General features: G+C 42.5%; 2 protein-coding genes across 4 annotated transcripts in view; one reads left to right on the top strand and one right to left on the bottom strand.

Annotated features, from left to right (window-relative positions):
• Positions 1-1,487: 1,487 nt before the first annotated feature.
• SNRPG (small nuclear ribonucleoprotein polypeptide G) lies at positions 1,488-10,490 on the top strand. 2 transcript variants are annotated; one of them, NM_001040543.3, is made up of 4 exons: positions 1,488-1,609; positions 5,031-5,053; positions 5,755-5,879; positions 9,978-10,490. In NM_001040543.3, the coding sequence occupies exons 1-4, from the start codon at positions 1,578-1,580 to the stop codon at positions 10,026-10,028; spliced, it is 231 nt and encodes a 76-aa protein (NP_001035633.1). In that variant the 5' UTR covers positions 1,488-1,577; the 3' UTR covers positions 10,029-10,490. The 2 variants fall into 2 exon arrangements, with proteins under 2 accessions (NP_001035633.1, XP_059747257.1); XM_059891274.1 differs by having other exon boundaries at positions 1,538-1,889; positions 9,978-10,157.
• A 193-nt stretch (positions 10,491-10,683) lies between these two features.
• PCYOX1 (prenylcysteine oxidase 1) overlaps positions 10,684-26,854 on the bottom strand; it is a 46,958-nt gene continuing 30,787 nt past the window's right edge. Inside the window, 6 exon segments of one of the 2 annotated variants that reach the window (NM_001105474.2) lie at positions 13,210-13,937; positions 14,659-14,811; positions 15,159-15,370; positions 22,102-22,276; positions 23,275-23,481; positions 24,582-24,728. In NM_001105474.2, coding sequence (NP_001098944.1) covers positions 13,279-13,937; positions 14,659-14,811; positions 15,159-15,370; positions 22,102-22,276; positions 23,275-23,481; positions 24,582-24,702 — 1,527 coding nt within the window. In that variant the 5' untranslated portion in view covers positions 24,703-24,728 and the 3' untranslated portion in view covers positions 13,210-13,278. 2 annotated transcript variants of the gene reach the window in all.

Raw genomic sequence — 26,854 nt, 5'->3', positions numbered from 1 at the left:
GGTGTGATACTATAATAATTACCAAAATGACACACAGACACCAAATGAGCAAATGCTCTTAGGAAAAAAATGGCACCAAGAGATTCATCAGACTCAGAGTTGCCACAAAACTTTCATTTAAAGAAAAAGCAAACAAAATGCGGTATCTGCAAAGCACGACACAATTCAGTTCAGTCGCTCAGCTGTCTGACTTTTTGCAACCCCATGGACTGCAGCACGCCAGGCTTCCCTGTCCATCACCAATTCCCGGAGCTTGCTCAAACTCATGTTCATCAAGTAGGTGATGCCATCCAACCATCTCATCCTCTGTCCTCCCCTTCTCCTCCTGCCTTCAATCTTACCCAGCATCAGGGTCTTTTCAAATGAGTCAGTTCTTCACATAAGGTAGCCAAAGTATTGGAGTTTCAGCTTCAGCATCAGTCCTTCCAATGAATATTCAGGACTGATATCCTTTAGGATGGACTGGTTGGAGCTCCTTGCAGTCCAAGGGACTCTCAAGAGTCTTCTCCAATATCACAGTTCAAAACCATCAACTCTTGGGCGCTCAGCTTTCCTTATAATCCAATCTCACATCCATACGTTACTACTGGAAAAACCATAGTTTTGACTAGAGGGACATTTGTTGGGCTTTCCTTGCAGCTCAGCTGGTAAAGCTCAACAAAGGGAAGCACAATAATGGAGGTATTGGCTCACACTGGCCAAAGAAATATTAGGGGCCCACTCCTCTTAAAGCTTATTTTCATTTAGTACATATGAATAAGAGAAATGTTGCAATCCACAAACACAAGGGATTGACTAGGGTCCTTCAGAAGCTAGAGGCGCTCGCCAATTTTACAGAAGAAAGATGCAGTGCTAAGTCTCTTCAGTCGTGTCGAACTCTTCGCGGTCCTATGGACTGTAGCCCGCCAGGCTACTCTGTCCATGGGCTTCTCCAGGCAAGAATACTGGAGTGGGTTGCCATGCCTTTCTCCAGGGGATCGTCCCGACCCAGGGATGGAACCGGCGTCTTTTTCGTCACCTACAGGCGCAGGCAAATTCTTTACCACTAGCGCCACCTGGCAATGGCACCCCACTCCAGTACTCTTGCCTGGAAAATCCCATGGACGGAGGAGCCTGGTGGGCTGCAGTCCATGGGGTCGCTGAGGGTCGGACTCGTCTGAGCGACTTCACTTTCACTTCTCACTTTCATGCATTGGAGAAGGAAATGGCAACCCACTCCAGTGTTCTTGCCTGGAGAATCCCAGGGATGAGGGAGCCTGGCGGACTGACGTCTATGGAGTTGAACAGAGTCGGAGACGGCTGAAGCGACTTAACAGCAGCAGCGCCACCTGGAAAATCCACAGAAAAGAATGACGGGGAATCCGTCCTAGCCAATCACTAGCTACACAACCGGAAGCTTGGGACTGATCGACAAACGCAGGCTTTCCCTAAGTATCGCGAGGTAAAGCGGGAAAGCGACCGACCATCAATTGGTTAACGGGATCAGTGACGTCAGACGCAAAGCCCCGGGCCTGCTGCTGAAGCGTGAGGCCCACTCGAATTCCGTTTGGAGGCTCCTTTGAGCTCGCGGAGTAGACATGAGCAAAGCACACCCTCCCGAGTTGAAGAAGTAAGTATGCGTGGGGCCCGCGCCCAAATGGCCGCTTCCCTGTGTGCCTTGAGTTCCTTACATCCTCCCAGGAGTGTGCCTGGCGTGCGTCTTCTGGGCCGCGGACGCCGAGATCCGGGCCAGTGTCGCGTGCTTCGGGGCCTGAGACCCGCGCAAAAGTAGTATTTCGACCGGGTGGATACGGTTACCAAAGCCAACAAGGCGCAACCATCTGCTGACTTACTTCCCGTGCCCGAGCTCCCAGCTCTGTCTCCCGGACCCTCTCCCTCGTTTCTTGAAGGTCTCGAATGCCACACTTTGTTGAACATCTTGAGTAGCAGCATGTTTTCGATAAGGTGGCTGGACAGTGATTGTATAAAGGAACCAGGGAGATGGATGTTTGATAGGATCTGAGGAGTGAAAAGCCACCTTAATCTTAGACTGTATTTGTAGCTGTTTCTTTGAGCTTTAACTTAGAAATTATATTCCTTGATTTCTTGTTCGTAGGTTAAACGTGAATGTCGTGTGATATCTACTCTGTTAACAGAGCTGTGTGGGAATATTCATGTTTCTAATCAGAGAAGGCTAGGTTGTGTGTGGGGGAATGCGGTTGAACCCAGTAAAATCGATTCCAAGTAGGTTATTCCTACTGTAGATAACACCCAGTTTAAAGTTTTAGCGTCCTAAAACACTCTTGGCTGAACTTAGCAAGTTCCATGTTTCCTGAGTAACTTCTCTGTCGTCTTTGTACTATGTAATGCCAGAATTCTGCATTTATTAGTTGGCTAGCAGCAAGGATGGAAAATTGATCCAGGGGTCAGTTTGTGAGGCAGCCACCTGGTCTGCCTTATGTACAGTTAATTTATGCTTGCCCCATAAAGAAGTTAGACTTAAGGGAAAGTTCAAATTTAATGATTTTGCATTTAAATGCACTTGTATTGAAAACATATTTTGTGCAAAATCTCCGTGTATATGTTAGTCTGTTAATTAAGACAGCGCCTGACATTAAGAAAAAGAGAAATTGCAATTAGTGAGCTGGTAAAATCTTAAAATGTCTTCTGAATTCATCATGAACTGGTGAAATTATTTTTTAACAAAGGACCATTCTCTACTTGTAAGACTTCCTTTTGATTAAGACATTATTTGAGAATTTCAGAGGACGAAACTGGTTTTAACACCTTTTTCTGCTTATCTAGATTTTATGAGTTGTGAAATCCTGTCAGGTCGACCTCCAAAATGGCTTTTAGTATTTTTCTTCCTTTACATTTCTCACAGATACCATCTTTAACAAGTGTATATACCCTTCTCCTAGTTTAGCATGACTCAGTGGTTCTTAACTGCAGGAATGAGAGTCTGGTTCTGCCGGAATCTAGTAGGTAGAGGCCAGGGTTGCTGCCAAATGTTCTACAGTGCACTGGACATCACTCAACAACAGAATTATCCCGCCCCAAGTGTCAGTATGCTGAGGTGGAGATACCTGGCCCAACCAGATTCTTCCTAGTGCTCTTAAAAATGGGTGACAGAGTAGTCTTTGTTTTTTTTCCTTCCAGTTTTCTTGAGATATAATTGACATACAGCACTGTGTAGGTTTAAGGCGTATAGCATGATGATTTAACTTACATATGCCACAGTCGTTATGCCCACAGCTGGTTCTGCTGCAGTAACTTATTGCTGTCTGCATAACAGAGTGCAGACTTCTTAATCCAGCATTCAGGGCCCTCCATCTGAACTCCAGGCACCAGACTCTACACACATTAATAGTTGAATACTGTGTTCTCCAGCCAAACTGACCATTTGATTTTACCAGACTTTTTCAGTGCTGTGTGACTTAACATTTTATTTAAACTTTTCTGAGCTTCAGTTGCCCTTCTATTAAATGGTGGTAATTATTATTAATTTATATGTATGTAATTTATGGGCTTGCCAGGTGGTGCTAGTGGTAAAGAACCTGCCTGCCAATGCAGGAGACATAAGAGAGTTGGGTTCAATACCTGAGTTGGAAAGATCCCCTGGAGGAGATCATGGCAACCCACTCCAGTATTCTTGCCTGGAAAATCCTATGGACAGAGGAGGCTGGCAGGCTACAGTCCATGTAATTGCAAAAAAGTCTCTTCTTACAACTTCTGTCTGGCCCTTTGTCTTATTTATCTTTGAATTCTCCCATGATATACATTAAAATTGAATGAAGATTCATATTTTTTAGCCTGTAACTGGAAGAGGTAAAAACTGGTTTGACTACATGTCTTCATATTATTCTATGCTGCTGATATGGAATTTTATTGCTTAATTCAAATTATTTAACTTCAAAATATGTATTTTGCCAAAGTGAACTTATATGTTGAAGAATATCCTGAACACTTAAGATTGATGTTTAACACTAAATAAACAACACTACTTACTGTCTCAAATATAGAATAAAATACCTGTTGGATTGGGTATGGTATGATTACCTTCTGGTTTCTTCACAACTTTGTTTGGTTTTGGAAATAACCAAAAATATAACCAAATCTTTGTTTTTCTCTTAAGCTTGTAAATCCTGTTGTTGAAAATTAGGTCAGTATTGAACAACAAGAATGTTATTGTAGTTCACGTGGGAAATAGATGGGGAAACAGTGGAAACAGACTTTATTTTTTGGGGCTCCAAAATCACTGCAGATGGTGACTGCAGCCATGAAATTAAAAGATGCTTACTCCTTGGAAGGAAAGTTATGACCAACTTTTCAAAAGCATATTCAAAAGCAGAGACATTACTTTGCCAACAAAGGTCCATCTAGTCAAGGCTGTGGTTTTTCCTGTGGTCATGTATGGATGTGAGAGTTGGATTGTGAAGAAGGCTGAGCGCCGAAGAATTAATGCTTTTGAACTGTGGTGTTGGAGAAGACTCTTGAGAGTCCCTTGGACTGCAAGGAGATCCAACCAGTCCATTCTGAAGGAGATCAGCCCTGGGATTTCTTTGGAAGGAATGATGCTAAAACTGAAACTCCAGTACTTTGGCCACCTCATGCGAAGAATTAACTCATTGGAAAAGACTCTGATGCTGGGAGGGATTGGGGGCAGGAGGAGAAGGGGACCACAGAGGATGAGATGGCTGGATGGCATCACTGACTCGATGGACGTGAGTCTGAGTGAACTCCGGGAGTTGATGATGGACAGGGAGGCCTGGCGTGCTGCGATTCATGGGGTCGCAAAGAGTCGGACACGACTGAGCGACTGAACTGAATATGTTCTAGACTCATTCCGTTCTTCATTATCTTCCCCTTCACAAGTTACATTGCTCAGTCAGTATAAGTACTAGCTGAGGTAGCCCATCATTCTCATCCTTTACAGCAGTGCAAAGCTTTTAATTTTTTAAATTTAATTATTCCTGTTACATAAATTTAGCAGATTACATTGACAATATCTAAAATTAGTTATATAATCTTTACCCCTTTTGCTTTTTCAGATTTATGGACAAGAAGTTATCATGTAAGTCTTTTTGGTTTTCTATTTTCAGGTGTTTTTTGAATATTAAATTAGTTTTTACATCTGCTTTGGTAGTATATTTTATTATTATATTAATAATGTTTTGAGAAACTTTATAAAAATTCAAAGCACACAGATCTCTAATTCACATCCATTTAAGCAAGCAGGTTTATCAGAATTCTAACTAGATAGCTTTATTTTCTTAATTTCTGATATTTAGTAAGTTTCACAGTATTTCATACTTTTATTTCATATAAGCTTTCTCTCACTTTGATAAAAATTAACATGATTTTCTATTTTATATTTGAAAACGTAACCTTTTTTCCTTTAAACAAAGAACAGATAAGGAATAAAAATCTGACCTGCACAGAACTCAAAGTATGTAGGGGTTAAGACCATGGCTTTAGAAACAAGCAGCCTTCGGTTTGAATTCCAGCCTTCATTTTGAATTCCCTACAGTAACTGTGTAATCTTGAATCAGTTACTTAAAAATATTATAATTCAGTTGCTTCATAAAGAGTCAGGATGATTCTACTTTATAGGATTCCTGTAAGTTTAAATGTGGAGGTAAATGTACAATGCTTAGCTCAGTGCTTGGCATATAGTAAAGATATATCAGGGTTTTCTCTCACTTGATTTTTAATGAGTAGTTTAGTTGATAGTTAACGGTCAGCTTTATTAAATTCCTTTTTCCTTTTACATAGTGAAATTAAATGGTGGCAGACATGTCCAAGGAATATTGCGGGGATTTGATCCCTTTATGAATCTTGTGATAGATGAATGTGTGGAGATGGCAACTAGTGGGCAACAGAACAATATTGGAATGGTGGTAAGTACAAATACAAGATCTCTCTTAGAGATTTCATTTTTCTTTTGGATTAAACATTAGCATCCCTTCTATCCAGCTCTTGGATTAAACTGCAGTTAGGCAAATTACAGGCAAGATTAGATATTCCAACCCCCTTTTAGTTTAACTTCCTTTTAGTTTAACTTATGGAGGTTATTCAACTGTGGTAATACCCCAGTTACCTGTAGGTTAGATCTGAATCTTACACAGAATCCACTGAGGTCCTTGGACTTGAAATAGCTGTTGGAATTATTTTTGTGTTTTATTCTATAATGAGGCCCATACTGTTCCTTCATTAGAGCCATAGTGAAGTCACTCAGTCATGTCCAACTCTTTGCAACCCCACGGACTGTAGCCTGCCAGGCTTCTCCATCCATGGGATTTTCCAGGGAAGATTACTGGAGTGGGTTGCCATTTCCTTCTCCAGGGAATCATCTGACCCAGGGATTGAACCCCCAGGTCTCCTGCATTGCAGGTAGATGCTTTACCATCTGAGCCACCAGGGAAGCCCCTTCATTAGAGTAGTAGTATAGAGGGTTTTCAGGTTCCCCAATTATGCTGAGTCCACCTCAAAGCAGTTGAAACTATCTCTAAGGGTGCTGCTGCTGCTAAGTCACTTCAGTCGTGTCTGACTCTGTGTGACCCCATAGACGGCAGCCCACCAGGCTCCGCCATCCCTGGGATTCTCCAGGCAAGAACACTGGAGTGGGTTGCCATTTCCTTCTCCAATGCATGAAAGTGAAAAGTGAAAGTGAAGTCGCTCAGTTGAGTCCGACCCTCAGCGACCCCATGGACTGCAGCCCACCAGGCTCCTCCGTCCATGGGATTTTCCAGGCCAGGAGTACTGGAGTGGGGTGCCATTGCCTTCTCCAGTCTAAGGGTGCAATTTGTGTTTGTGTGTGCTGTTACAAGATCCTGTGTAATTTTAATGTGTGCTGAGGATTGCTACTCATCAAACTTCAGTGTTTATGCATTCACAGAAGGTTAATTACCCTTTCCAAGGCTTGTGTTATTGCTTGTTTCAAGTATATTTCCATTATTGCATTTTGAAAAGCAAATCAGTCAGGGTTTGAAAAACAACTTGGAGTCCCTAGATATGAGTCTCCCTGGCCTCTTGCACACATTTCACGTAGATGGACCTTCTCTTCAGGTACAGTCCCCTTGAAATGAATACAAGTCTGGCAAATCATTTGCATTTTCTTATAAAAGAGAGTTTTAAAAATACCCCAAGATTTCCTTCTAGCCCTTCCTTTTACAGATTAGGAAATCTTCATTCTGATAGAGGGTGGATTAGGGTTTTGGTTCATGTATCAACAGATCCGCCAAAAAAATAAAAAGAATTAAAAAGGGAATTGATGTTTAAAGTTCTAATTTGAGGAAATAACTTTTGAGAATGTGTGGCACTTTTCAGAATTTATATTAGTGAAGGTATTGATGTTTCTCATAATTTTCCCTTATTTTGATGGGGTTAATTTTCCTTACATGGAAATTGGTTAAAAGCAGTTTGAGAATGTGTGGCACTTTTCAGAATTTTTATTAGTGAAGGTATTTATGTTTCTCAGAATTTTCTCCCTTATTTTGATGGGGTTAATTTTCCTTACATGGAAATTGGTTAAAAGCAGTGCCATCACAAGTCATTCAAATAGTGAGCTCCAACTTACTGTGATAGGTAGTCTGTTCTTCCATCTCTGATGCATGTTCTGTGACTAAAATAAGTCTATTAGTAGGTGCTAATTCTTATGGCTGAGTTAACACTTTGAAAATGAAATAATGATAATATATCAATTTTCTTTAATTAAAAAACAGCCTAACGAAAATGTAAGAATGGTTTTTCTAAGGGAAAGAAGGGAAACTATGGTTACTATTTTATTTTTTCACAAGCTGTTTGGCTAAAGAGACAGTTTAGTTGGCTTCATTGTTCCCTTGTCCAATCAGTGACCCACTGAGGCCATTGAAACTATTTATTACACGACTTCCCTGGCAATCCACTGACTCAGACTCTGCTCCCAGTGCATGGGGCCCAGGCTCAATTCCTGGTCAGGGAACTAGATCCCAAAAGTCACAACTAAGACCTGTGCAACCAAATAAATAAAAAGAAGTGGTGTTTTTTTGTTTTTGTTTTTTAAGAAATTACTTAATACAGGATTTTTCAGGTGGATAATTACCTAATGATGTCTCAATTAGCCTCTTCTGAAATAAAACCAGAGTAGTCAGTAGCTTCTCCTCTGTCTTATTTCCTTAAGATTCCACTCTACTTCAAGGTTCCCCTAAGAATATAGTAAAAATTGTGTAGTTTTTGATGCTATGTTTCAGGAGTTCTTACTGGCTTTGTGCTTCTGTAGCTCCAATTTAGGTTTGTATTTTTTATTAGACAGTTGTGCCCCTTCATGAAAAGGCCTGGGCAACACTTTGCCAAACTTAGTACTCAAGCCCAATCCAAGGAGCAGTATGGAATTCTGGACCTGATCAGGGTTCCAGTTTGATCTGGAATATAGGGCATCCAACACAGTGGGAAAAGAGGAAGAGCCCTGTGAAGCAGACGAGCCTTAATTCCTGTGTCTTATACGAGAAGGCAAAGAAGTGTGTGATACCATTTTAGAAAACATTGAGGAAAGTGGCAGTTTTATTTTTTTTTTAATAATGCCAAAAAGAAAAAGCCCTCAGATCTAAAAATCTTAGTTATCTGAAATAACTTCTCTTCACCACCCTCCACTTCTGGGGAAAGTCACAAATGGACAGGTTTAGGAAGGAACTAGGAAGAAGGCTTCTTGGTTTTTAAGTTTTGATTGGTGAGAAGTCATGTTCATCTTCTCTTGCAAATAAGCCAGCAGTTTAAAACTCTTGAAAACTAGGAATCATGTTGTTTAGGTTTCTTCATTTCTTTTCCTAATTTGTTAAGAAGAGTGAGAGTCTGTAGCTTCTTTTGGTCTCCATTGTCATTTTCAGTGCAGCTCTGTAATTCTTTGCCACTTTCTCACCATAAGCATTGCTGTTTGTCTCTGCCAGGCTCCCCAACACTTTCCCACCTGTCATGGTCCTTCCCAGTCTGTCATGTGCAGTAATCAGATGCAGGTCATCTGTTTGCTTAATTGAGCCTTTTGTGAGCCTGCCACTGCTTTAGGCGCTGAGTAGATGCACCAAGCAAGTCCTTGCCCTCACAGAAATGACACTTGAGTGAGGAAGACAGTATATAACACTGTGTGTAATAAATAAAGCAAGTAGAATGAGAGGAGAAAGGAACAAGTTCCAGCTATGCCAGCTGCCTCCCAGCATAGCTCTACTTTGAATCTTACTCAGTGAAAGTCACTCAGTCGTGTCCGACTCTTTGTGACCCCATGTCGACTCTTTGTGACCCCATGAACTATACAGTCCGTGGAATTCTCCAGGCCAGAATACTGGAGTGGATAGACGTTCCCTTCTCCAGGGGATCTTCCCAACCCAGGGGTTGAGCCCAGGTCTCCCACATTGTAGGCGGATTCTTTACCAGCTGAGCCACCAAGGAAGTCCATGAATACTGGAGTGGGTAGCCTATCCCTTCTCCTGCAGATCTTCCTGACCCAGGAATGGAACCAGGGTCTTCTGCATTGCAGGTGGATTCTTTACCAGCAGAGCTACTAGCAAAGCCCCAAATCTCACTCAGGATGCCCCATCCTGTCCTTTCACCTGTCTGGCTCTATTTAACTGATTTGTGGTTGTATTACCTACAGTCCACCAGGGGCTCCTTATTTTCACAGTCCCCTTCCAGTTTGACTTTCCTATCCCATTTTATCAGCCATTTCGCCTATGCTTCATGAGTATCCTGACTTCTTTTATAGAAGATCCCCAGGAGTAGGAAATGGCAACTCACTCCAGTATTCTTGCCTGGAAAACCCCATGGACAGAGGAACCTGGTGGGTTATAATCCATAGGGTCGCAGAGAGTCGGTCACAACTGAGCATCTGAGCACTCACACACACTGACTAGGGGGAAAAAAGCCTCACAAACTGACATTTAATAAAACCATTAATTAGGTGATGAAAATCCTTTAAATCATCGATACATCTATTGAATAGTGTTCTTTTCAAATTCATTTTTTCTTAGGTAATACGAGGAAATAGTATCATCATGTTAGAAGCCTTGGAACGAGTATGAACAATGGCTGTGTTCACCAGAGAAATCAACGCTTCCATGTGTCCCCTCTCCACATTTTACTACCAGAAAAATTGGGTTGTGTACATTTTCTTACTTTTTTGTTAAATAAACTTTTGTAATAGCCAAAAATGCTTTCTTAGCTGTTCTCAACTTAGAATATCTGCTCTTATTCTGATTTTTTTCTGTCATGACCTGTTATTGGTTGAGACTGATTAGTTCAGAGGTTTTTAATGTGTTAAAATAGAAAAATCTTATTAAATATGAAACATTGGCAAGATACCCTTTTCCCATATCTTTTACTACTGAACAAAATTAAAGAAGCTGCAAACCTGAATGGGTTTCTTCTAAAACATTAACTGGAATTTTCAAAGTTGTTGCAATAACTTGGACAGACTCTGACTTTTTCACATACATCTACATTCCAAGTACAGTTTCACTCAAACAACATGGGTTAAACTGTGCAGGTCCACTTATATACTGGTTTTTTCCAGTAGTAAATACTACAGTACTACACCATCCACGGCTGAATCCACGGATTCCAGACTGAAAAGAGGAACTGCATATGCAGAGAGCTGATGGCTCAGGGTCAGTGTCCATAACCCCCCAGTGTTTTAAGGGTCAACCATATAGTGGAACAGAAGTAAAACACAGGAAGTAATGATGTCTTTGTTTTATTTTGAACATAAGTGGGAAAAATTTTTGAATACAAGAGTAGAAATACAATTCCGGAGGAAAACATTCCAGTGCATTGTGGTTCTTTGTGGGATAGAAGATGGTGATAATGCTGCCCATAATATACTCACCTAGTTTGTAAATTTTATGGTGCACAAACTCCAGTAAGAGAATATCACAAACGTGTCATAAACCTAACTTAAAAAAAAAATCTATCAAGCAAATGCTTAAGTTTATTTTTGTGATCTGGTAGCCTACAAATCATGAATCACTTTAAAACTAGAGAGTGGGGTATACACAGTATGTAAGGTACTTGTAAACAAGTATGTAAAATGGTATTCCCTATTTATAGGAAATGTTTACAGAAAAAATATAGCTAGAGGGATCAAACTAGAGTTGATGTGAAGGCCATACATTTTTATTTTTCCATTCTCCTCTTTAAACCTTCCCTAACACTGCAACCACATAAAGTTGAATTTTAGAACTGGTAGAATTTCTAAGTGTGGCTCCTAACTGGCAGCATCACATAGGAACATAACAGAAATGCAGTCTTTCGTATGCTGCTCCACACCTGCAACATTCTAGGGGTGAGGCCAGCCACGTTTTAACAAGCCTTCCAGTAACACTGGCGCAGCACTTGGCCTTCCTTCAGCCTGTGCATAATCTTTACCAGTCTCTTCTGTAAAAATTTCACTTGAGTAGCCTCCTGGAATAATGGGCCCTGACAGATCTGTCTTCCAATTAAGTCTTTTTGAATTCTGTTAGTGGCATTAAAATTAATACGCTTACTATATGGATAACCTTTTTGCTCTTTAACAACTTCAGATGCCTTGTTGGAAAACAATCAGAGTTGGGTTTGATACAACAGCAATATTTAAAACTGGTGTTCTAAAAATATTTGCCATTGCAAAACAAGTCTGCGGATGTTAGAAATTATTCCACTAGAATTCACCCACTTTTAGCATATATACAACAGTGGTATACTCTACCTACTGTCTTTTTTTAAACCACAAAAGGAAAAAAGTAGGAATGCCTCTTAACATACTTGTTAAGAATAAAAATAGTAAAAAGCTAACTCTGACAAACTTAATTCCTGCCTCTACATCAAATATCTTGGCAATTTTATCAGCATATTTATATTCACAATTGTAGAGAATCAATTGCTTTAAGAATCAATGTTCTTTTTGCTAAAAGGAGCAAGTGCTATAATCTGGAGGAGTACTTTTTTAAAAAGACAATATATGTTAACTTGGTTGCAGTTCAGTTACTTTTAGAATTCACAAGTTTTTACTTGTTTTGTCCTTTCCAGTGACTATAAGAACACTCATGATCTTTGTACAGGTGGAGAACCGGGTCTCAAGTTTAGCTACATACATCCTGGAATCATTCAGGAAGCAGTCCTACAGGTGACTGCAATGTACAGCCGAACCACCGCCTCAGAACAAGATTTCAACAACCAATTTCTCAATCAAAATGCTACAGTACCTTCAGAAGCATTTAACAGTGTGAACACAAAGTGGATCTGATCAAGTGTGGGGTCTGAATATATTCTCGTGCCAGAGGCTCTACAGTCATCTAAGTTGCCTCTGCTGTGAGACTGTCAATGGTTCTTACTACCAAGACTACTAGAGTTCTCACAGAGAGAAATCCTTTGCAACATGGATTTGCTTTGATAATGGATTGAGTTTCTTGGGACTTTTAAGGCACTAAAAACCCTTTGAAAACATCATAAACCCCCACATCAGTGACTCTAAACCCCAGTTGTACGTTAGGAACTCTAAAAAGCTACAAAAAGCTCAGGTCCTATCCTTAGTCCATTAAACCAATCTCTGTTGTGGGGCTCTATCACCATTTTTCAAAGCTCCTCAGGTGAGGGTTTGATAATAGAAGACAAATTTAAGAAATTTCTTAAATCAATAGCCTATACTTGCTTTTCATTTTACTTGAGATTTTTGTGTGACATCTTTATACTACACTAAGACTTCTGAACTTCACTCATGAAATAGAGACAGAAGCAATCAAAAGAACATTCTGAAAGTCAAGGCTTCAAGCATGGGCATATGTCCTTTGCAAAATTAAGTTACTAAAGCCAGGCATAAGATACCAGTTACCATGGTAATTTTACCTGAATGAAGATCACATCCAACCGTGAAGCGCAAATGAACTAGCCCTGAACTAAAAGGTAAGTCTTCCTCAAGGGCTCAGCTTAAAATGCTTTAAAGTTTCGTTCAAAATCCAGGGCCCCATCCCAGACCTATTAAATCAGAACCTCCAGAGGAGCTAGAGAATTCATATGTCTAACAAACTCCAGGTGATTCTTATGATCAGACAAGTTTGCGAAATGCTGCTGATGGATATTCAAGAAAGAGTTCAATTTTGAAGATGCAATAGTTTTACCTTCATGCTTAATTAGAACCTTGCGTTTCTCATGACTCACTGGGATTATTTTGTTAAATGATGATAATGGTGAAATATCTGATTCAAAATCATCTCTGTTCAGACTACGTTCTTTTTTTTTTTTTTTTGCCAGTGATATTCCATTTGGAACCAGGAGAGGGATAAAGGAGAGAGTGGTGTTTCATAGTTCTGTTTTAAGTCTCTCATATAAGTCCTCTTGGTCAATCATGTGTGTGTTCCCATTCCAGCGGTGATAGGCGAGGAGAGCAGCATTGTAGCCTGCAATGGCACTCATTTCCATGGCACTTGCTGCAAACTCTATGCCGTTGAGGTAATAAAGTTGATCGTGGAGTATGATGGAGGGGCATTTCTCTGGAGGTGTATAATGAGGGTATGCAAGCCATGACTGCTTCACAGCATAATCGTAGGACACAAAGAGCTTTAAAATTTGTTCTTTAGTAAGTGCTGCTGCAGAAAAGATCTTCCAGACATGTGCTGTATCTGCTTTTGGCTGAGGATTATTGTCTTCTTCTACAGGGGACACAAGCCCAATGCTGTTAATGAATAAATCTGGATTATCAGTGGTTAAGACTGTACCAAGATGAAACTCATTTAAGGCTCTTGAGCTAAAGACAGTTGAATTCAACTCCCCTTTAATTAAAGTTGTCACTAAAGGTTCGTAGTGTTGATGGAATTCCTCAATTGGAGGATCGAAGTTGAGAAAATTTATATTGGACATTTTCCGATTCAATGGAGTGGCCACCAGGACAATGTCATAGAAGTCTGAATGGGTCTCAGATCCAGTTTGGTAGACCACTTCATACACCTTTGAGGGATTTCCTAGAGGAAATAAAAAAGCATTTTTTTAAAGTGTTTCTAACATACTATATTTTATACCTTCTAAAAATAATTCTATACCTTAATAGTTTCTCCATAATTCTAAGGACTTAAACAAGTTTTGGAGAAGGCAATGGCACCCCACTCCAGTACTTTTGCCTGGAAAATGCCATGGACGGAGGAGCCTGGTAGGCTGTAGTCCATGGGGTCGCTAGAGTTGGACATGACTGAGCGACTTCACTTTCACTTTTCACTTTCATGCATTGGAGAAGGAAATGGCAACCCACTCCAGTGTTCTTGCCTGGAGAATCCCAGGGACGGGAGAGCCTGGTGGGCTGCCATCTATGGGGTCGCACAGAGTCAGACACGACTGAAGTGACTCAGCAGCAGCAGCAAATAAGTTTTATCCCTTAAGATAACTGGCCCCTGCATTTGTATTACACTGAGGCCAGTTTTCTACTTGGAATGGAAATAAAACCTGTCAATAGGTACAAAATATGAAATGTTTACTTTTGAGGATGAAATTCTTTTTTAAATCCAAAAAGTCATGCCACTGTACTTGAGCACATGTGTATCTATTTCCACATGATACACAACACCTAACCTCCAATTTAAAATTTCATCATTTGGAACTGAGTGAGAGACGGAGAAACAGGTTTTTCTCCCTGAGCAATTATTTTCTGCAGGGGAAATTAGAAACAATAAAATAGGAGTTCAAGCTTACCTGTCTGCTTGGTTCTTGTTTTCTCCTCTATGGACATTACTAAGCCTGACACAAGATTGCTTCTGGAAGCCTGAAGGAGCCTTGAGCAAACAAGTTTATTGCCACCTTTTACTGCCCAAAGGCCAGGATCAGTACCAGCCATTGACACTGCCCCTGTCGGCGGCAGGACAAAACATATTAATTCTGACTCTGTAAGGGGCCCTCTACCCACTCTCCCTTCCCGAGTAGCTGCATCGGGCTCCAAATCTAGACATTGCCAAATGACCCTCAGAGCAAAGTTCCCCCCAGGTAAGGACCATTCAACTAATAAAAACCAAAGACTGTTCCCATAGAAGTGTTCATCTACACATGCACAATTTTGCCAACATTTTCATTGTGTCTGAGGTTTCACAAAGGAAGGTAGTCATCTCCAAATCATGGCCTAAAGTAAGGAGCCACCAAAGCATTAGGTAAACCACACTGTCAACTAATGTCCGTTAACTATTCAAGTCCTGACTTACCTACAAAGCCATTGATGTTTGTGGTTTGGCCATAATTTACCCTCATGACGGGAGTAATAATTTCATCAAGGAACTTCTCAGAGAAGCCTGCTTTCTGCAAGGTTTCAAGAAGTGACCGGTTAAATAATCCAAGATAGTCGTCCCCTCCTAGGGAATGCAGTAACTTTTCTACGCTACTGAAGGCATAGTCATGAGACTGGTAGCGGTAGATCCTTTTGAATAGAAGAGAAATGGCCATTAGACAGCAGATAGTGGGGAGGGTACACACAAAGAAGGAAAACAGCAGCCTAAGACTCCAAGTGGCTTTCCTGTTTCTTTCGGACGAATCCCTACCGATCCTGTGAGATGCATCTTTCCCAGGTATCCCAAAGGCTCCTGGCCTCCATTTCCCTCTATCTCCTCTGGAGGAAGTCCACCGTCCTTTGAATTCACTCTTCTGCATGAATATGGTCACTGGGATCACCTTTCAGGAAGTGGGTATGTCTTGTTCTCATTCATCTTCCAGCACACTTAGACATGTCTAAAATTAAACTACCTTTCCATTAGGCTTGATCCTCTCCTCCTACCCCCAATTCCAACCAAAACAATGGGTTACTCCTAACATCCTACACATCATCCTCAGTTCATTTAGTTTTAAACATTTCATTTTTCCTTTCTGCTTCATCCACTTAAGAAGGGAAGCTTATCAACCTTCCTAACATCCTTCCTGTTATTTCTAATCTCCCTGATCTTAAGCGAAGCTTTATATTCAAACTGCTGCTGCTGCTGCTACTAAGTCACTTCAGTCGTGTCAGACTCTGTGCAACCCCATAGACGGCACCCCACCAGGCTCCCCCGTCCCTGGGATTCTCCAGGCAAGGACACTGGAGTGGGTTGCCATTTCCTTCTCCAATGCATGAAAGTGAAATCGCTCAGTCGTGTCTGACTCCTAGCTATCCCATGGACTGCAGCCTACTAGGCTCCTCCGTCCATGGAATTTGCCATGCAAGAGTACTGGAGTGGGGTGCCATTGCCTTCTCCATTTATATTCAAACTACTAACATGAATAACTGATTTATCTGCCTCTAGATTCTCTTTTTTATATAATTTTTTAATATTTGTTATGTGTTAGAATATGGAGCATCAGTTTGAGCCAGACACTGTTCTAGATGCTAAAGATACAGAGGTCAATACAACACAGAAAGAAAAATCGCTGCCATAACAGAGCTTTTGTTTTAGATGGGACAACAGGCAATAAAATAAACACAAGCATCTTACCAACAGTTTGTGCTAAATTGCTTCAGTTGTATCTGACTCTTGGGGATCCTATGGCCTGCAATCTTTCAGGCTCCTCTGTTGGTGGGATTCTCCAGGCAAGAGTAATGGAGTGGGTTGCTGTGCCCTACTCCAGGGGATCTTCCTGGCCCAGGGATTGAACCCATGTCTCTTACATCTCCTGTACTGGCAGACAGGTTCTTTTATCAAGGAGGAAAGTAAACCAAAAGATTGGAAACACTTGGAGCTGGCAGAGAAGCAGAGAGATCCAGGAGAGCAGGAGGAGGCACAGACAGAAAAAAGTAGTGGAGGTGGGATGAAGGACTTCCAAAATGGAGTAAGAATCTTAGAAAAATCTGTCCCTACATAAAAGCAGTGAGAACACTGGCAAACACTGTCAACATCAACTTTTTTGGAACTCTGTAAATAAACCAAACATTTGCTAAAATCCCAGGAATATTTAGATGGCTGACTGTAAGAACAAATGAGTGCTGTGGTATTTGAACTATCCCTAAGCTCATTCCCATCTTGCTAGCAACAAGGTAGCCTTCAAAATCAGCAGCCTTGCAACCACAATATCTGTGAAACCAGCAAGCTGGCAGCCACAGAGGCAATAAGACATGTTTAGGGCATCCCCAAATTCCCATTGTCAGAGAAGTGCCACTATTTGCCTTGTCAGGACTTATTCTTTTTTGATTAAAATGTTTAAAGGATATACTCCATTTACAAAATTGGGAAAGGAGTTCATCAAGGCTGTAACCGTCACCCTGTTTATTTAACTTATATACACAGTACACCATGAAATGCTGGGCCGGATGAAGTTAAAGCTGGAATCAAGACTGCCAAGAGAAATATCAGTAACCTCACATATGCAGAGGACACCACCTTAATGGCAGAAAGTGAAGAGGAACTAAAGAGCCTCTAGAGGAAGGTGAAAGAGAAGAGTGAAAAAGCTGGCCTAAAACTCAACATTCAAAAAACTAAGATCATGGCATCCAGTCCCATCACTTCATGGCAAATCGATGGGGAAACAATGGAAACAGTGACAGACTATTATTCTGGGCTCCAAAATCACTGCAGATGGTGACTGCAGCCATAAAACTACAACACGCTCACTCCTTGGAAGAAAAACTATGACAAACTTAGCATATTAAAAAGCAGAGACACCACTTTGCCGACAAAGGTCCACACAGTCAAAGCTATGGTTTTTCTGGTAGTCACGTACGGATGGGAGGGTTGGACCATAAGGAAGACTGAGTGCTGAAGAACTGATGCTTTCGAACTGTGGTGCTGGAGAAGACTCCTGAGAGTCCCTTGGACTGCAAGAAGATCAAACCAGTCAATCCTAAAGGAAATCAACCAGGAATGTTCATTGGAAGGATTGATGCTGAAGCTGAAGCTCAAATACTTTGGCCACCTGATGCGAAGAGCTGACTCAGTGGAAAAGACCCTGATGCTGGGAAGGACTGAAGGCAGGGGGAGAAGCAGACGACAGAGGATGAGATGGCTGGGTGGCATTGTTGACTCAATGGAAATGAGTTTGAGAAAACTCCAGGAGATAGTGAAGGATGGGGAAGCCTAGCGTGCTGCAGTCCATGGGTTGCAAAGAGTTGGACATGACTGAGCAACTGGACAATTCCACGTACAATTACAAAATACTGGCTACATTCCCCACGTTGCACAATGCATCCTGCGGCCTATCTTACACCCGATACTTTATACTTTCTATGCCCCCACCCCAACATTGTCCTTCCCCCCTCACCACTGGTAACCACTAGTTTGTTCTCTGTATCTGTATTTGTTCTCTGCATCTGTATTTGTTCCCTGTATCTGTGAGTCTGCTTCTTTTTTGTTATAGCCACTAGTTTGCTGTGTCTTTTAGACTGTTTATGTGTGCATGCTCAGTCGTGTCCAACTCTTTGAGACCCTATGGACTGTAACCCATCGGGCTCTCCTGTCCATGGGATTATTCCAGCAAGAATACTGGAATGGCAAGAATGGGTTGCCATTTCCTTCTCCAGGGAATCTTTCTGAACCAGGGAGCGAACCTGTGTCTCCTGCATAGGCAGGAGGACTCTTTACCACTGGGAAACCTTTTCTTTTTAGATTAGGGCTTATCTTTTTTTACCTCACTCTATACAAACAGCCCATCCTGAGCACATCTGTCAAAAACTTTTGTTGCCTGAGTTTGTGATACCAAGTGGGGCTAACAAGAGGCTTATCTGAAGATTTTAAAAAGAAATACTGGGGAATGAAAAACCCCAATTCATTTCTAGGGACTTAGAAGGCCATGCCCATGTACAAGACTGTCACATGCCCAGGAAAGACCTGAGAAGGCCCTCATCTGTCACCTTCGGCTGACCTTGAGGCTTTGAGCAAGCCAGAAGTAAAGGCTAGAGCTATAAACCACCTGCCAGAGCACTGCAAGCGATCCTCACACACACACACTTGAGTAGTCAAACATGACAAAGAATAGAATTAGTTCCAGAGTCACTAACAAACAAACAGCAACAGTAACAAACCCTGGGGTGAGCGGATTTCTGACGTCCAGAGTTACTATTCAATATTATTTTAAATGTCCAGTTTACAACAAAAATCAACAGAAATCCTCCTTAAGAAAATCCAGACATTGGACCTGCCAGACAAAGACTTTAAATCAGCAACTATAAATACGCTCAAAGAAGTAAAGGAAGCCATATCTAAAGAACTAAAGCACGTATGAAAACAATATAGATTAGGGACTTCCCTGGTGGTCCAGTGGTTAATACTCTGTGTTCCCAATGTAGGGACACAGGTTCGATCCCTGGTTGGGGAACTAAGATCCTGCATGCCACACATCTTGGCCACAAACAAAGAAATGTAGATTAGAACAAACATAGACTGCTAATAAAGATAAATAAATAATAGAAAATAAAAACAAACCGTGGAGTTGAAAACAGTAGATAAAATTTAAAATGAAATGTAAGGGAATTCACTGTTCCTGACTCCTCTTTGGCAACCTCTGTGGCTCCTAATCCTGGTTTTTGTGACATAGGTGGTACTACAAGCATTTAACAACTGGATTGAGGGCAAGAGAAAAAGGGGCGACAGTGGATGAGATGGTTCAATGGCATCACTGACTCAACAGACATGAGTCTGAGCAAACTCTGGGTAATAGTGAAGGACAGGGAAGCCTGGCATGCAGCAGTTCATGGGGTTGCAAATAGTCGGAAATGATTTAGTGACTGAACAACAACAGCATTAAACAGAAAGCAGACTGATTATAGCCCTGGAACTGAGTCAAGACTCCCTGCTGAGGGCAAGGAAAAAGATTCCTGGGGAAGAGAAAACATGCAGGCAGAAGCTATTTCATAAGACCAGCAGTATTTCACTATTTAGCAACTGGCACATGATGGCTCAATACTTGCCGTTTGTCCAACAGGGTATGATGGATGTGATAAAATTATCAAAATAAGATCTGCATGTTCTTATAGAAAGGAACAGAAATGCATGGCCCTTTAAACAACGTAACGGTCAGCACTCTATAATCAAGTATCAAAGATATATGGCGGGGCGGGGTTGCATAATTCCATGTTTTGGAATTGTTTTATAAATCAAAAATAGTATAATATTGAGGGAACTATATGCAATGTATGTGTATGTGCTTAGTCACTCAGTTGTGTCTGACTCCGTGTGACCCCATGGACTGTAGCCTGCCAGGCTCCTCTGTCCATGGGATTCTCCAGGCAAGAATACTAGAGCAGGTTGTCATTCCCTTCTCCAGGGGATCTTCCCAACCCAGGAAGATAGATTCTTTACTATCTAAGCCACCAGGAAACCCCACTATATGCAAAACCTTGTGATAAGTCATAATGGAAAAGAATATTAGAAAAGAATGTATATGTGTATTAATAAACCATTTCGTTGTACAGCAGAAATTAACACAACATTGTAAATCACTATACTTCAATAAAAAAATTTTTTTTAATTCAGAGGATAACTGGTTTACAATGTTGGGTTGGTTTCTGCTGTACAACAACGTGAATCAGCTGTAAGTACATATACATATATCCCCTCCCTTTTGAACCTCCCTCCCACCCCCTTATCCCGCCCTTCACGTTTTAAAAAAATAGTATAGTCTATGTATCCCCTCCTTGGGCCTTTTTCACAGTTCTGTAACACAATAAATTCACTTCAAAAGTGATTTCTTAATTTCTCAAAAGGCAATTCTCTACATGTCAAGAAAACTGATTCACACAGGCGAGGCTGTATCTCAGGCCACGTGAACTTGATTTTCCTGTTGAGGATGTAGCAACATGCCACCTTTCTCTAAAAAGTGATTGGCTCTACACAAATTCTATACATTTTCCTAGTGAACTGCTTGTTTCTCTACTAGAACATATATTCTTTAAGGGCAGGGGTATGTTCTAGGGTCTACATCTTTAAGACCCAGAATACTGCCTGGCACAAACTAAGCACTCAACATTTGGTGAATGAATAAACGAATGAATGACTACGTTAGAACAACCTGCACTATAGCTGATCTTTCCAGTAACTGGAGAGATGTTCAAGGAATTGACCTCAGAATGATGCTTAAAAAGAAAGAAATCTCCAACTACTACAAGTTACAGAAACTATATTTATCCTATTCAACTCTTACAAGCTGCATTTCTCCGAGATCTAAAACTGTAAACCAGCATAAAAGTTAGCACATGCCAACAACCTAAAAAGAAAAATAGGTTATATCATACATGTATATGTACAGTTGAGTCCCTTCGCTGTCTACCTGAAACTATCACAACATTGTTAAACGGCTATACCCCAATACAAAATAAAAAGATTTTTTAAAAAATAAGCTATAGTTTTCAAAGTCAGAATGGTTTTCATTTTAATATTCTCTTGGCTGAGCTATAGAGCATGTGGCATCCTAGTTCCCCAACCGGGATCAAATGTGCGCCCCCAGCATTGGAAGTGTGGAGTCTTAACCACTAGTCCACCAGGGAAGGCTCTAGACTGGTTACTTTATGTTATTTTTCTTACTTACCAAAAGAATGCATATTCATACGTAAAGGACTTTTTGAAAATACAGAAAAACAGAAGGAAAATAGGCACCTATATTCTCACTATGCAGGACAGTGTGGGAATACAATACCTTAATTTAAATTCTTGGGGCACAGAACTGATATGCTATTTCAGGCTGCTGGCTCACTGAAACATCATGTCACAGTTAAATAAAGCTCATTTAAGTTTTCTACAAGCTCTTGTATGTATCACCTTATCCATCTACACACAACACTAAAACAGTTCAGAGATTAAGAGGGAGGACTCTGGAGCCAGATTGCCTGGGTAAGAATTCCAGCTCCACCAGGTACTAGGCAGGTGGACTTGCATACCTAAAACCTCTCTATGCCTCCACCTTCCAGTATCCTACAAGCAGCAGCTAGTAACGGTATCTACCTCAGACAGCTGTCCTAAGACTTCAAAGAGTTAGTATTAAATAAGCATTTACAAAATATGTTTTCAGAAGCAAAAATAAATGACCCTTTCACGTTCCAAGTGGATAAAGGCCCTGCATATCATATACAAAACATTTTTCCTAACGACCTTACAAATAGGCTTTGTGGTTAGGTAGAGCACTGTTCCCCAAAACTGTAATTCCTACAGATTATTTAATAAAAGGTCTTAGGTTAAATGGAAGAGAAAAAATTACCTCATAAACTTGTCTAATATATCCTCTACCCACATGTGCATTCGGAGGGATTGAAATCCATAGTGCCAAATTAGTTTAATCATGTTAATTATAAACCAGCTGCTCTCCTCATATACCAGAGTCTCTCCATTATACACCCCCACTAGGCCACTAGGGCTCTGAACAGCAGAGAGACCTGCAAAAACAAAGAAAGGGTAACTAAGTCAATGGTTTCTGTACTGATCAAATGAGAGAAGGTAATCTGAAGCTATGGGGGACATTCTGAAATAAGTGAATCTGGGCTTCCCCCAGTTCTCAGGAGACATGTTAACAGAGCTCTATCTTTAGAACAGTGTGTGATACTCTAGACATCACACTGTCCAAAAGCAGATTCCCTTAAAGATGAGTTGGATGATCATTGCAGCTGTATCAAAATTAGAAACTGGCTATATTTAGTCTCAAAAGACTAAAAAAGGCAAAAGAAAAAGCCAAAGGACAGCTGAATTCATCTTAAAATCAGCATAAATTGCTCCTGGCACACACTTGCCCTTGTGGAGCGAAGAGGCCCTAGAAGCATCCACAGGAAATGTGGAAAGCAGCTAAGGAAAATAGGATTTCCATTCCTGTGCAAATCCTATTCTAGGTAACTCAACACTTCTCGTAACTGGAAGGAGGCCAAAATTACACAATATTCCCCAAGGAGGGAGCCTACAGAGGCCCCCCCAGGCATTCCCCACAACCTGTCCAATACCTCTCCTGGTAGCAAAGCAGTCAGATGTCCCAAGTTCCAGGCACACGTTTGCCCCTACAGCTGTGAGTGACCTTAAGTCAGACACCTCAACTCTCTGAGCCTCATTTCCCCAGCTATAAAATGGGCATGCTAGGTTTTGCTAACTCAAACCACTCTTTGATTCTTTAACACAAACCCAGAATATATAAGAATCAACAACAGCAACCATCCCCAACCCACGCCCCATGGCTGTAATTCCAGATAACTGAAGATATACTGTAGTGTCCCATTACAGCAGAGCAGCTCCTAAGGCAGTGCCAATTGCTAGCAGGAAAGTAAGGAAAGCAGTTTTACCAGCTTCACTGTAAAAGACAATTAATAAGGCAGAAAAGTTTCAGTTCCCTATCTGATAACAATATCCATGCACTTTGAAGTCTGCTTTGCTCTCAGACCAAATTACATACCCAGATCCTTGACAAAACGCTTCATGTGCAGATTTAAAGGATGGATGACAGAACCTCCTGACTCAAATTCTTGCCCCTGCACATTCAAGGTGGCCAGACGGCCTCCCACCTTTCCTTTTTCGAACACGTCAATCTTCACATCTTTCCCAAATTTCTGCCGCAGATAATAGGCTGCTGAAGTGCCACCAATTCCAGCTCCAATAACCGCTACGGTGGGGAAAAAAAGGAACAGGGTTTTTTCTCTTACCAGCTTCGCATGTTTGTTTTTGAACCGCCGTAAATCAACAACCGACATTACCTAAAGCAGTTATCGACAATTTAGGGAAGCCTGGGGAGGGGGAGGCAAGGGACAGTTGCAGTGAAGACAGAAGCAACTCTAAATCTGGACAGACACTGCCCCCAGACAACAGTAGTAGTAGATTGTTACATTTTTTTCCCCCACAGCCAGATGCCCCAGGCTCTCACAGTTCTTTGCGGAGGCACCAAGCGGCCCGCACACGCTCCTTTGTGCCCAATGCATGGGAACAGAGGAAGTGGGGCCTTTCCAGCACGCATTTTAAATAAAGTGGCCGCCATTTTTGCCTAGATTTGTTCTGTCTCGTTAATGTAAATAGCTTAATGATCCCAAAGAAAATGGGTTAAAAGGAATAAAAATAAACAACAAAAAAGCAAAACAAAATAAACAGGGAGCAAACCACCAAAACCAATCAAACTAAAAGAGTGACTGTTTCCGCTGGGTATTCGTCCTAGGTAAAGTACTTGCTCTGCAAGCCAGCCGACTTCAACAAAGCAGACGGCGGAGGGGTACACCCCCAGCCCATCACGGGAAGCACACGCGGTCAGCGCGGTCAGCCTGTTCGCGCTGCTCGGCGTGCTGTGCCCGCATGCGCCTCTCATCTGCAGAGCGGAATCGGCCAGTCGCTCCCTGAGCAGCCAGAGGACCGGCCTCTGAACAAGTGCAGCAAGGGAAGGCCGAGGGAGGGGCCTTTGCTTCCTTGGAGCCCCAGACCCCCGAGACAGGGGCTGCAGGGACGCCGGGCGCCCGCCTGCGGACTGGTCTGGGTCAACCCCACCTCCACTGCCCATTTCTCAAGTGGGCATGTCTCCACGCCCGAGAAAGGGCGTTCCCTGGGGCACTGAAAGCGGTTCGGAGGCGCGAACTGGGAAGAGCACCACATTCGCAGCGGGCTGGCTCCGCGCGACTCAGCGGGCGCCAGGGGCGCCCGGCCTGCAGCAGCTGGTAGTGACGTCCCGGCGCGGGGCGCGCTCTCGCCAACCCCGCAGCGCGCCGCCTCTTCCTCGCCTACCGATCTTCTCCGGCGGGGCCCGCGGCTCGGCGCTCCCAGGGTACCACCAGCTGCACAGCAGCAACAGCCCCAGCCCCAGCCGCAGAATCGAGCACGCGAGCCCAGGAGCTGCAGGGTCCATGGCTCTCCAAGCGCTGCGGTCGGACTGGAGCGCCAGGATGCCACCCGCATTTGAGTCTGCGCTCTCCGCCCGCCCCGCCCCCTGGCTGGCCTCACCCCTCAAAGCCCCGCCCAGGTCCGCTCCCACCCTACCCCCACTCCTCAGCGCAGGCCCCTGACACCCCAGGGCCACACTTGCCTCCTGGAGTTCCCAACCGGGTGGTCTGGGTACTCCAAGCCGGCCCTACCCCACCCCCCGCAACTCACCCTGCTTCAGGGAGATACCAAAGGCCCCAGAGGAGGCTCACCCCAGCTTTTAATTTCTTCAGCTGTGCCCTCTTCTGTCCCTACAATCGCTCTCGCTCAAACAATGGTCACAGCTAATCACTGCCAAAAACAGACCAGGGGTGCAAGAAATACTTTACCGAGTGATTACTAGGTTCGGAACTGCTGGATATGGGATGAATGCGTAAATGGCACTGACAGTGACAGTGACAGTCGCTCAGTCGCGTCCGACTCTTTGCGACCGCATGGGCTGTAGCCTGCCAGGCTCCTCTGTCCATGGGATTCTGCAGGCAAGAATACTGGAGTTGGTTGCCATTCCCTTCTCCAGGGGATCTTAAAAGGAAAAGCGGGGGAGCCCAGGGATAGGATAGTTCAAAGTGAAATCCTATCCCTGGCTCCCCCGTTTTTCCTTTTAAGATCCCCTGGAGAAGGGAATGGCGTTGGAGAAGGCAATGGCACCCCACACCAGTACTCTTGCCTGGAAAATCCCATGGATGGAGGAGCCTGGTAGGCTGCAGTCCATGGGGTCGCTAAGAGTCCGACACGACTGAGCGACTTCCCTTTCACTTTTCACTTTCACGCATTGGAGAAGGAAGTGGCAACCCACTCCAGTGTTCTTGCCTGGAGAATCCCAGGGACGGGGGAGCCTGGTGGGCTGCCGTCTATGGGGTCGCACAGAGTCGGACACGACTGAAGCGACTTAAGCAGCAGTATTGTTAGGTGCGGAGAAGGCACTGGCACCCCACTCAGTACTCTTGCCTGGAAAATCCCATGGACGGAGGAGTCTAGTAGGCTGCAGTCCATGGGGTCGCTAAGAGTCGTGTCACTTTCCCTTTTCCCTTTCGTGCATTGGAGAAGGAAATGGCAACCCACTCCAGTGTTCTTGCTTGGATAATCCCAGGGACGGGGGAGCCTGGTGGGCTGCCGTCTGTGGGGTCACACAGAGTCCGACACTACTGAAGCGACTTAGCAGCAGCAGCAGCAGCAGTATTGTTAGGTGAGAAAAGCTGCTAACTGAGTGATGGGTATTATATGATTCCATTTCTGTAATTAAAATACCCCTCCCAGCCAAAAAAAGGAAAAGAAAAGAAAAAAACTAGTACATGACCATGAAGAATAGTATGGATGGAAGGAAAACAAGTTGGATAAAAAGAAAGGTTAAACTTCGAGAAAGGAAATAGAAAATCCACTACAAAAAAAGGATTCATTTATTGGACATTTATTGAGTTCTTTCCAAGTGGCAGGCAGTGTTCCAGGTACTTGAGAAAAACCAGTAAAGAAAATATTGTTTTTTAAAAATATAATGACACAGCCATTCTAGGGGAAGGAGCCCGATGACAACTAGAACAAACATGCAAATGATATAGTGTGGGGAAAGAGAAATGGGGAATGTTGCAATTTTAAATAGAGTGGTCAGATCAGGCTTCATTGAGCAGAATGGCATTTGAGCAAAAGTAAATGGCTACCCACTCCAGTACTCTTGCCTGGAGAATTCCATGGACAGAGGAGCCTGACGGGCTACAGTCCATGGGGTCACAAAATGTCAGAAACAACTGACTGATTAATACTTGCAGTGAGAAAGTGAGCTAGGGAAAGAAAGACCTTTCTAAGCAAGGGAAATGCCTGGCGTGTTTGTGGAACAGCCAGTGGAACACAGTACAAACAGGAGAAATGGAGGCATTAATGGAACAAGATGCAAGTCACACAAAAACTAAACACTTCCTTGTAAGAACATAAAAATATGAAGATTAAGTCTGCTTTTTCTACAAATTATAAAGAAAGAGCTAAATTATGTCTTTTCCTTTTTCCAAACTACATCATGCCCACAACACCTAAGTACCTTTAGCCTAAAAGGCCTTCAATAAATACACGCTGGTTGATTAGAATTT

Source organism: Bos taurus, chromosome 11, assembly GCF_002263795.3.
Source record: "Bos taurus isolate L1 Dominette 01449 registration number 42190680 breed Hereford chromosome 11, ARS-UCD2.0, whole genome shotgun sequence".
In the NCBI taxonomy this organism is placed as follows: domain Eukaryota; kingdom Metazoa; phylum Chordata; class Mammalia; order Artiodactyla; family Bovidae; genus Bos; species Bos taurus.
Note: the sequence above shows the minus strand (reverse complement) of the source record. Positions and strands in the feature narration are given on the sequence as shown.